Here is a 12,077-nt window from a genome sequence, read left to right as displayed (position 1 = left end):
CCCTAAACCTGATTCTTTCCCAGACTTTACCCGTTATTAATGGCACCACCATCCACTTACTGGCTCTGTCCAAAATCTCAGGCATCATTTATTATTTCCCCTCATCTGATCCTGAGCAATTTTCTATTGGGTTTAACTATAAAACATACCCAGAATTGGACCACTGCAATCACTCCAGCCCCAGCCTCCATCTTCCTTCTGGAGACAATGGCTTATGTCTTTGAATCAGTCTCGGCTTCTCCTTTTGCTCTCACATGGTCTAGTCTCCACGGAGCAGCCAGAGGGATCGTTCAGAAATGTAAGTTACATTGTAACTGCCTTGCTTTACTTTCATGATTCACTTAGTATCATGCCCCAACTCCTGTGTGGTCTGCTCCCTGTCTACCTATCTGACTTCCAATTCCTGTCATACGTTCATTGCTCCAACCGTCCTTGCCATGCCAAGCTGATCACCTCACAGCCTTTGAACTGCTCCTTTTACCTGAAATATATTCTTGCCCCAGATTTTGTTTGTTTGTTTGTTTTTAAGGTTTTTTTTTATTTCTTTCAGAGAGAGAGAGAGAGAGAGAGAGAGAGAGAGAGACTTCAATGACGAGAGAATCATTGATTGGCTTCCTCCTGCATGCCCCCTACTGGGGACTGAATCTGAAACTTGGGCATATGCCTCTGACCACAATAGAATCTGGGACCCTTCAGTCTGCAGGCCAACACTCTATCCACTGAGCCAAACCAGCTAGGGTATCCCAGATTTTCATACAGCTTCCTGCTTCTCATCATTCAAATCTTTATTCCAACTTCACTTATCCACAGGGCTTCCCCTGAATCCCTAGAAAAAGCAACATCCCTATCTCCAAGTTGTCACTCCATTCCATTTTTCTTCAGGTACTTATCACTGGCAGAAATTTCATGAACTCGTTAGTTATCTGCCTTCCTCCTAGGCTTTCTCTCCACAGGCCAGGGACTTTATTTCTCCCGTTCATTGCTCTATCCCCACTGCCTGGAACAGTGCCCAGTGCCCAGTACGTGTGGCAGAAACTAAATTGTCTCACTCAGCTCTCATGACAGCCCCATTCTAGTTTTAGTTTCTGTAAAACTACATTTCCTAGTCTCTCTTGTAACTCACGTTTTGCCTGAGAAGGAGCTCCATTGAACAGACCTCCCTGTGTGGGATCTGAAAGTGAGCGAGGAGGGTGGTGGCCCTGAGGACGATCAGATTTACAGGACAGTGTGGTAACTTTTCTGCAGCAGCCACAGGGAAGCTTCTGGAATCTAGGACTTTATGTCTCAGTGGCAAGTGGGGATATCGCAGTGTTTGCAGAGCGTGGAGGTGTGGTCAGATGTGTGCTAACCATGTGTCCAACATGTGCTCACCACGTTTTCGTTAAATTAATCTGAACAGATAAATGAGTGGATTAATCTGAACAGATAAATGAGTAGATTAATTAGTTGACTGGGAAGGCAGTGTGAGGGTCACTCGCATGGAATGGTATTTTTTGAAACTAATTTCGATATAATTGGAAAGGCAGTGGGCCAGACTCAAGTCTGAGTGGCCAGGTGGCTGCCCAGGGTGCTGAGCAGAGCCAAGGGGACAATGAAGTATCTGAAAGCAGCCAGGCAGGTCTGACAGATGTGCAGAGAGGGTGGCACTAGTGTTTATGAGTCACCAGTTAAATATCTAACAATGTCCTAAATACATTGAAGGTTTCATAAAACAAATGTCACTATTTTTTCCCTGCTCCAAGAAATAATATTGATATCTCCTCTATTCAACAGTTTTATTGACAACTTAGACAACATAAAGGAGAACATATTAAACTTCCTGTCGACACTAAGTGGTGTTAGTTAACTTGTCTTTTGTTGCAGTAACAGAAAATATAATCCGAGTTGGCTTTAATCATAAGGGAAATTGATTGGTTCAATGCTACCACCAAAGATTTAGTTATGCCGTATCTCTGCTCCATCTTTCACATGGTAGAAGTCTGCCTCTCCTTCTGGCAAATGCCAGTTACTAACTTCCTTATTCATAACAGAGGTGGGAAAGGATCTTTATTTTCCAATCAGCTTCTCTAGAGACCAACTTGGGTCATGGGTCCAGCCATGAACCAATCACTGCAGCCTGGGGTCATGGGCTCATCCACAAACCAATCATTGCAGCCTAGAGAAAGACAGGTTTCAACCAATCAGGGTCCACTCCTGGAGCTGGATGGGGTCCTTGCTGCTACCCCTGGAATGAGTGGTGTATACAAGAGAAGGCAATCCCAATGTCCTCTCCAGAAAGGGTTCTAAAATTGTTAAAGGAAACAATTAAAATTCAAAGTGGGATTATAAGTTAGAAAATACAGACTATAAAAATTGGGAAATGAAGCCAGGTCCTGAGCAATGAAAGAACCCATGATTTGGAGTCAGAATCCAGCTTTGCCACTTAAACAAATCTCTTAAATGTATTAGCCTCAGTTTATTCACCTGTAAAATCCCCACCTGTGACAGTGGGATGAGAATGCTTGCCTGGCTCTCAGAAACCCTTTGGAGATCAATAGAGTTCATTTTTGGGTTAGTTCTTGGTAAACAGAAGGCACTGAGTTTGGAGGCATCTTCAGACTATGAACTTTATGATCCCCGATCCCCATAGAGACTTGTCTTAGCCACAAAGACCCAGTCGCAGGCCATTTCTTCAGAAGAGACTCTGAGCAGGTGTCACCTCAGTGATGAAATGCTTAGGGGTCCCCAATTAGCCCTGACCCAGCTCTGCAGAGTGGTCAGGCCTGGGAGGAGCAGAGCGGGGGCTGCTTTGGGGGCTGCAGTGGGCGGGAACCCAAGGGGAAGGAGCTGGTCATACACCAGGGTTGTTGTTTGTTTTTTTGTTTGTTTGTTTGTTTGATTTAACATTCACTTCCATGTTGGATTTCATATATAAATACAATAACATGTTCCTGAAGATATTCTTTAAGTGACAAGAGTGAAACCCACATTGTACACAATCATACCTCCAAGTGCCTACAAGCCAGGCCTAACATCAATACCGCGGTTAACCACCGAGTGAATGAAAGAGTTTCACTTGTCAGAGCTCACAGTGCATGGCGATCACCTCTGGAACCTGGAGAGATCTGTGTGGTCACAGGGCGCTGGCACCCCCGGGCTCTTCCTCTGAGCACAAAGCGCTCCGTGGCAGCCGGGTGGAAGCCCCCTTGAGTCCCACCAGCGGGAGGGACCTGACTCGTGTTTCTGTGCTCACGGTGGTAGTTTCTCGCTGCGTGTTGGGCGGGTGGGACTGTCACACCAGGAGCGCCCGGGAGGCTCACAGTTAGAACAAGTCTGCTTGGCCCCTTTATCCTCCACGGACTCGAGTTCCGGGCTGAGATTACCCTGTTGTTGTGGTTTAAGATGTTTTTGAGAAGACTTTTGGAAAAAGTACTGCATACTCCAGGAGAACTCCGAAACCAACGGCATCTGGCACATGGCATTATTTACCCAAGCGCCCAGCCAGGTGCACGGGCCCAGGATACCTGGGCCAGAGCAGGTGGGAGGGCTCCGGTTCTGGCCGAGGGAAGTTACAGTCCCACAGTTTCTAGAGTCACTGTGAGCTAATTAATGTAGCAGAGGTTGCCGGAATGACCAAGGCCAAATCCATCGCCCTCTGATACAGTGACTGAGACCCAGAGGATGTAATTCATTTCTGACACGCGGATTTCTGTTTCAGCTTTTATCTCACTGCAGGGTGAGAAGTCACTTATATGATTTGTTCTTTCCCTGGAGAGCATGACAGCACAGCCCAGTCCTCAATCATACATTTATCCCCGTTGCCTAAAGTAACTCGTAGCACCCAGTGGACACGCAATCACAAGTTGGTGAATGCATAAATGAATGAATGAAGCTAATTAAGCTAATTTGTGTTAGAATTCCAGTCTCCTTGGACACAAAGAACATTTGATTATGAAAGTCGTTGACTTGTTATTTCATTAAAGTATCTACCTGCTATTTTTATTATCATTCTGTGTACTCTGTGGTTCTCTCTCTATCTCTTTCTGTGTGAAATTCCAAAATATTTCTATCACCCACCTCCTTTCTTTGTGGCAGCTATTTCCCAACTTAATCCCACATATCCACGTCTACATGCTACATTTCCACGTTTATGCTCTTTCCTCTCATGCTAATCTCCTTTCACTATTAGCTGATATCAGTGTAAATAGTTAACAATTGGAATGATGCAGTGGGTGAATGAAACAGATGAATTGCATTCAGAAGCCATGTGAGCCTCGCTGGGACCCTGATGCAGCCATCGCCCTGGCTGGGAGCCGAGGGCCAACAGACTCCCGGTTCCCTCTGCCTGCAAGGCTCTACCTAGTTCTGATCTGGCTCGTTCCTGCTCATTCTGCAGGTGTCTGCCTAATGTCAGCGCTGAGAGAGCCCCGTGGCCGCTCCCTCTTGCTGTCTACGTGCGCCGTGGCCAGCTCTCTCACTCCTCAGACTCTCCCTGCAAGCTCTCGCCGGGATGACAGGCGCCTCCTTCCTCAGTGCATGTCTCCCTGCACTGGCCACTACCCTTGGGGCAAGGACTGTGTCTGTTTTGTTCACCACTGTGCTCCGGGGCAGGCTCAGACCTCAGCACATTGCGTCCCCCTTAAGTAGTTGTTAAATCAATGCAGTCGTTATTCAGAAAATCAAATGCCACGTGGCCACCAATGCATCCCCCGTGGGGCTGATGCTCCGAGGATTTTGAAGAGAAGATATGTGGGGAGAGAAAGAACTCTAATGAGAACTAGCAGCTTGCAAGATTGTGCAAAACAAAGAAAAAGAAAGGGTTAGGGCAACACATTTCTCTTGAGTGATTACAACTGGTGGAAATTCTGATTCAACTGATGAACGTTATTTTCTATGAACAGATGGACGTAGAGGGAATGACAGGCAGTGCTCCCATCTGAAACAAAGAGGTGCATTTCTTCGCAGAAAGCACATTGCAAACAGTCAACTATGGTTTCTTTTCAATGTTTCATCAGTAAGGTACTAAGTAAGAAGCTCTGTTAAGGAGAAGGAGTAATACCTGAGCAGGAAGGAGCTCAGAAATGCTGACTCTCACAGAGATACGAGAACGATCTGGTGCCACGCGGCCTTGTGCTCTGGGCTGCCTCACCGGGATTCCTTTGGTCAGAGTGTAACCATGTGCACCTTGTTCAGACAGAGCTCCTTAGGTTTTTCTCTCACTTTTTCAGCCAACTTGACCATTACAAAGCATGTGACACCAAAATAACATGAGTCTCAGAAGGTTCATTCGGTAATTTAAAAAGGTGTTTTCCCCCTTAAATCTCTTAGCCTCCACCACTCATTAACAAGTCCTTCTGCCTGCCGACATACTCTATTTCTCCACTCCAGTTTTTGATCATGTTTCTCTTCTTTTAGAATTTGGAAGTGGTAGCCATCGTTAACATTCAAGTCACAGCATTTATACTCAGTGCTGAAAGGAATGTGAGAAATCTCATTCAATTCACTCATTATAGAGATGAGAATTTTTTGGGGGAAGATTTATAAAGCTAAATTCATCTGAGCTTTTTATGCCCTCAAAATCAAATCCTGACATTCAAAATAGCCCTGGTGGCTGTGGCTCGGTTGGTTGGCTGTTGTCCAGTGCACTGAAAGATGGCCAGTTCGATTCCTGGTCAGGGCACATATCCAGTTTGCAGGCTCGATCCCCAATTGGGATGTGTACTAGAGGCAAACAATCGATGTTTCTTTCACACATGGATGTTTCTCTCTTTGTTTCTCTTTCTGTTTCTCTTTCTCTCTTTCCTTCCTCTCTCTCTAAAATCAATAAACATATCCCTAGGTGAGGATTAAAAAATATTAAAAAATAATGCTTATGTTATGTATATTTCACCACAAGAAAATAAAAAGAAGCAAAACAAAACAAAATGTCAGAACACCAGATGCAAAATACACAGTCAACAAATGGTAGATACAGTTACGGCCCCATCTGCCCATCTCACCTGTTCTAAGTAATGCAGAGACAGGTTGATGTACTTGGCCTCTGTCAGGAGCTGGCCCCCAACTCCAGTCTTTGCGACTCGCTCGGAACCAGCCAGGTCCACCAGATGAAGTTTGGCATGTCGGACAGTTGCAGATCCCGGTTCTTTGCTTGACAAGTGAACAGTGAAAATGCAGTGGGAACGAGTGGAAGCTTGGTTCATAGGAGTCTACAAAAAAAGAAGTTCAAAACAAAACAATGTTAACAATGAGAAATGTTGAAGAATATCAACATATATAAATTTCTATTTCCAATAAGACATTTTCCATGAAGCCGGTGCTGTCAAATGGAACAACCACCAAACACTTGCAGCTGAATTATTTTAACTGTTTCACATATTGAATGCCTGGCAGCATATGTAGACAGGTCAATTCAGAAAAGGAGAAAAGAGCTTGAATGCGGTAAAGCTTGTGTCCTTTTACTAATATGACAATTTTATTTCATAACATGACAACAATTCATACCTTAACCTTGGCTAGCCATATCAAAATGCTCAATATGGTTATCATGGTGAGAATGGATGTGCTGAGAGAATTCATTACACAGTTATAAACACAATCACTGCTACCACCAAACACAGAACCGGAGGTCCCAGCCAATGGAATAAATAAGAAATAAAATATACAAGCATAGCAATAGGAAAATACAAGATCAAGTGTCATTATATACAGGAAATATGGTGGCCTACATAGAACATGCAAAACCATCTACAAACAAACTGTTAAGACCTACATTGTTTTTCTTTCTGTTTCTCTTTCTGCAAGATCAAAATGTGAAGTCAATGAAGTTTTAATAACCCAGCAATAATTAATCAGGAAGTATTATAGTGTTGTAAAGATGATGAGATAATAAGGGATTAATCCTACAAAATGTGTAATTTGTAGGAAAAAAAGACAGAGTTATAATAAAGGCACAAAAAGAAAACCTGAATTAATGGTGCGCTAGATATTAAAATACAGTTTCATGGGTGAAAAATCAAAAGTAATCTATATGTTAATGTATCTATATTAACCTACATAGTCAATGTGGTTGAAATAAAAATGCCACAGGTTTTGTTTTTGGAACAAAACAAACAACTTGATTCTAAAAATCAGATGCAAGAGCAAATATTGAAAAATAACAAAAACAATTATATGAAAGAAAAAAACAGGAAAGGGGACTTGTCCTGCTATATACCAAAGGGCATCATGATGGCACCACAGTTAAAACTATGGTGACAGGGTCAGGGAACATGCTGTGCTCACTCAGGAGCCCTGTAGGACTGAGGTGTGGTCACCCCAAAGTGAGGAAGGAAGGTCAGTCAACAACTGTGCTGGAATAAATGGCTATCCATCTGGAAAAACATAGATCGCCTCACACTATACACATGAATAAATTCCAAGATATATTAAAGAGTTAAGTATAAAATACTACAACTTTAACATTAATGTAAGAAAATATGGTAGCAAATTGCAATCAACTCAATGTAGTAATGAATATTTTATGATAAGACGTAAAATACAAATACAAGTTGATATAAAATATTTGACCTAATGATCCAAAATTAAAGAACTTCTGTGTTATAAAATCTACCACAAAGTTTGAAAATTGAGAGAAGGTATTTGCAAGACATATAGCTGACAAAAGATTAATATTTGAAATAAAGAGCTCCCAGAAATTAATAAGAAAAAGACAAACAATTCAGAAAAAAAGAACAAATATTATGAACAGACAACCTGTAAGAGTATACCTGAAAATGGTTAATCAATATTTTATTTTATCTTTTTAAATATATTTTATTGATTTTTTACAGAGAGGAAGAGAGAGGGATAGAGTTAGAAAAATCGATGAGAGAAACATTGATCAGCTGCCTCTTGCACACCCCCTACTGGGGAAGTGCCTGCAACCAAGATGCATGCCCTTGACCTGAATTGAACCTGGGACTTTTTAGTCCTGCAGGCTGATGCTCTATCCACTGAGCCAAACCGGTTTCGGCGTTAATCAGTATTTAAAAAAAAAATGTTTAAACCCATAAATAAGGTAGAGCAAAATAATTAGAGCTATAACGACTTCATTCCTATCCCACCCTGGCCCCATGCAGGAGCTGTGCCCTGGTGGTCAGTGAACTCCCACAGAGAGAGCATCGCTTAGCCAGAAGCCAGGCTCATGGCTGGCAAGTGCAGCAGCAGGAGCCCCAGGGGCGGTCGGGCCTAAATCAACAGGTGGACATCCCCTAAGGGGTCCTGGATAGTGAGAGGGCAAGGGCTGGGCTGTGGGCCCCCACGTCAGTGCACAATTTTCATGCACTGGGCTTCTAGTATAAAAATAAAAATTATCTAAAAATATTCCAAATGAGTGTTCATATGAGTTTTCAAAGCCCCACTTTTGCAGAATGGAATTTAAACAAAGACTCCATATGGATGCACATGTGTGCAGAAGGTTAACATGCTTGGATACTATTTCAACCAGAAATTGCCTGTAAATATAAATTCTTGATATACACTATCATTGACTTGTGCCAATGAGCAAAATACACAGATGTCAAAATACTGGCATAGTTTTGATGATGATGATGTAGCTAGTGAGGTAAATAGGCTGAAAATTTGACCCATTACTTGTTGCCACAATAACTATACCCGGCCTAGCCAGTGTGTGATTTTGCTAAAGTGGATCAGCAAATAACCATGCATGCAAAACCGCAAACTCAAATTTAGAACCTAAGTTGAGGTGTTCTGGAAGTGACTGTAAGTTATTTGCAGAACTTAAACATGGGTTTCCTTCCACTGTTACATTCACACAACAATAAATCCTACAGTACTGTAATGAAAGTCAAGTTGACAATAGAAAAAAGAAAAACCATAGAGAGTGCCCCGAAAGCTGTCTTCATCTTCTCAACTGGGATACTGAAGTCACAGGAAAATGTAGGCCCCTAGTGAAGAGGAGAAGAGTGTACCCATTTCAAAGGAATGTGATTTATATCAATTACGATGCATTTCTGGAGTCTGTAATTAAAATGCCGTAATAGGCTGTAGGAGTCCATGCCTACAATTTTGTAACGTCTCATAAATATTTTCTGCATGAAGTAGTAGTCGGTGTCCTCTTAGCTAAAATTTTCTTAAACCTCAGAAAACATTCTTTATGTGTAGCCGTTTAAGTGTGATTGAATGTGCGGGTGTCTGCTCTGTGTTTATTTAAGGACGTCTTCATGTCTCATCGGCATTTGTCCTTTTCCAGATAAAATTGTATTAAAACATTTCTGAAACTGCCTAAGAACAGATGGCACCATTTAGGCAGATTCATTCAAATTTAAGCGCACATTTTAAACAAATGTGCTCTTGGCACTGGAGACTGTGCCTTTGGAAAAATCCTAGTGATGATTAATCATCCCCGTGCAGAGAGCTTTCACATTTCATATCAGTCTTTGCACACAGCGCTGGGTAGGCAGTACAGAGACTAGAAGGAAAAGAAGACATAGACCTTGCCCTTAAGGCATCTGTGATCTAGCTCAGGAGCTAAAGGCAAACTGTGTACAACGAGAGTCCACGTGAGAAGAAGGCAGATGTGCAGAGAAGAAGGCGATCTGAAGGCCGGAGCGTCTGACACTGTGGGTCACGCCTAAGAATGCTGCCTGCCCTCCAGCGGGAAGCTCGCCACCCACTGCCCTGCTTTCTAGAGTCACACACATCCTGGTTCTCTTCGGCCCCTTTCTCTTTATTGGACCCTTTTCTCGGCAGTCCCTTCAATAGACAGGCCCCAAGCTATGGTTATCACATGTTTCCTCCTTGGGGAACTCTTCCTCTTACTGTTCTAATTCTCAACGGATAGGCACTGTAGTGTAGTTAAAACTCACACCAAAAATCTTGGAATTTGCCAGGAACATTGCGGTGCAGATATCTTTTCGAATTAGTGTCCTTGTTTTTCTCACAAGGATCCCCAGAAGAGGAATGGCTGGATTGTAGGGCAGTTCTGTGTAATTGTTTGAGGAATCTCCATACCATTTTCCATGTGGCTGTACCAGTTTACAATCCAGCAGAGCACAAGGCTTCCCTTTTCTCCGCATCCTCACAGACACTGGTTCTTCGTTGTACTGTGAACAGCAGCCATTCTGACAAGTGTGTGGTGGTATCTCATTGTGGTTTGGATTTTCATTGTTTACAATAGCCAAGATATAGAAGCAACCTAAGTGTTTATTGATAGATGATTGGATAAGGAACACACACACTGGAATACTACTCAGCGATAACTAATGAAATCTTGTCATTTGGGACAACGTGGACAAACTGGAGAGTATTATGTTAACTGAAATAAGTCAGACAGAGAAAGACAAATACTGTATGATTTCACTTCTATGTAGATTCTAAAAAACAAAATGAATTAGTAAAATGTAACAGAAACACCCTCACAGGCACAGGGAACAAACCAATGATGCCAGAGGGGAGGGGGTGGTCACAAAAAAAGAAGGGGAGTATGAAGTACAAATGTTCAGTTATAAAACAAGCCACAGGGAGGTCATGTGCAGCTCAGGGAATGCGTCAATAATATCACAATAACTCTGCATGGTGACAGGTGGTTACTAGACTTAGGTTCCTCTTCTTACATCTTTACTTTTGTCTCCCTCAATTGTTGTCCACCTTGCAGTCATGGTACCACTTTAGAAAGACATATTTAATCATGTCAATCCTACCTCTATCCCTGAATAGAACTGGAATACTCCCGAGAATAAATATCTCTAGTTTCTTCAACTCTCTTATGCAACTGTTTAGCAAAATCTTTTTTTTTTAATATAGCACTTTCACACTGTGAATTGAGTAGATTCTTTCAAAATTCTCCTAACTACAGAAGACACTGGAACTGGGCGATCTAAGCTGAATGTTGCCAGTAAATAGCACATGAATTGTTACACCACATTTGTTCCAGCTCTTTACCCAGGCTATGGAATTTCTATGGAAAACACACACATTTATTTGATGACCACATTTGATTAGTTTTTACCCCAATATTACAATCTGTTGATATAATTCCAGATCTTGACCTTTTTTTTCTTTTTTTCCAATTTTATGCTATCTACGAGTGAAAACACCCTGCATCTCCTCAACCAAGTGATGTGCAAAACACCAAGTAGGGCAACACATCGTTCCATTAAGGCACCAACGCTCCCTCTTCTGCTAGGTGCCAGTTATGGATTCAAATTTTAATCCCAATACCTTTGTGTGCCTTCAATTCCTCTCTACATCCCGAGGGGTATTTTGGAAGACTTTATGAAATAAAATGAATTCCTTTGATCTGTGAGTTCTCATAACCCTATCAGAAAAACCAATGAAATTAGTTTAAGGTGAATCAATGCTGACTCTTCCTTAATTATTTATTGGCTATCATTTAATACTCTTTTTTTCAGGTCCTTTTCTTAGGGTTTGATAATAAAAAAAAAATTTAACTTGTCCTTTTCCAAATAGGTTTACTTTTTTGGAAAGTTGAGAGTAGGTGACTTTTATTGACAGGGTAAATGACTAAAAACCTAGGTTCTCTGGGCCCCCTACAGATTCACCCTGTCTGTAGTCTGTAGTCTATGAAGGTCAGTTTTTTCCCTTTGTCATCTCCAGGATAGCCACCTCCCACTTCTCCCTGAAGGCCCATCAGAAGGCTGCCTCCTTTTAGAAGGCTCTCCACTTTCCTCCTCTTCCCTCCTGGGCTCTGACCTCCTCCAGGGCAGGCACTGTGTCTTATTCATTACTGTACCCCTAGTCTAACATAACATGAAGTGTTTGAAAATATTTATTAAATTGTTGACTCTTGCTCATTTCTAGTTTTCTGGATGCTAAGGCATATTTCATAATTTCTAAAAATCTCCAAATAATTAGGAGACTACATCTGCATTCTGTTGGAGTGCATGGAATACAATTTATTTGAGTTTAAAAATTAGAATTTTTTGAAACAGCAGATTGACTCAAATCTCTCTGCCTATCTTGGACTTCAATTATGCTTTGTGCCTAGTTCCAGAGCACTTAACCATTACCCCCTGCATCTTCAACTACCCTTTCCCTTGTGTAGAATGCCCTCTTTCGGGTCAAGTATTGCCTAGTAT

At 42.0% G+C, this 12,077-nt stretch overlaps 1 protein-coding gene across 1 annotated transcript in view; it reads right to left on the bottom strand.

The window, feature by feature from the left end:
• The window catches only part of KIF6 (kinesin family member 6), a 347,200-nt gene that overhangs the window by 223,655 nt on the left and 111,468 nt on the right, over nucleotides 1-12,077 (bottom strand). The window contains exon 7 of the mRNA XM_036415357.2: nucleotides 5,979-6,185. Coding sequence (XP_036271250.1) covers nucleotides 5,979-6,185 — 207 coding nt within the window. The remainder of the gene's footprint in view (nucleotides 1-5,978; nucleotides 6,186-12,077) is intronic.

Source organism: Pipistrellus kuhlii, unplaced genomic scaffold (genome assembly GCF_014108245.1).
Source record: "Pipistrellus kuhlii isolate mPipKuh1 unplaced genomic scaffold, mPipKuh1.p scaffold_m20_p_5, whole genome shotgun sequence".
Lineage (NCBI taxonomy): Eukaryota > Metazoa > Chordata > Mammalia > Chiroptera > Vespertilionidae > Pipistrellus > Pipistrellus kuhlii.
The sequence above is the reverse complement of the archived record's forward strand: the minus strand, read 5'-3'. Positions and strand labels throughout refer to the sequence as shown.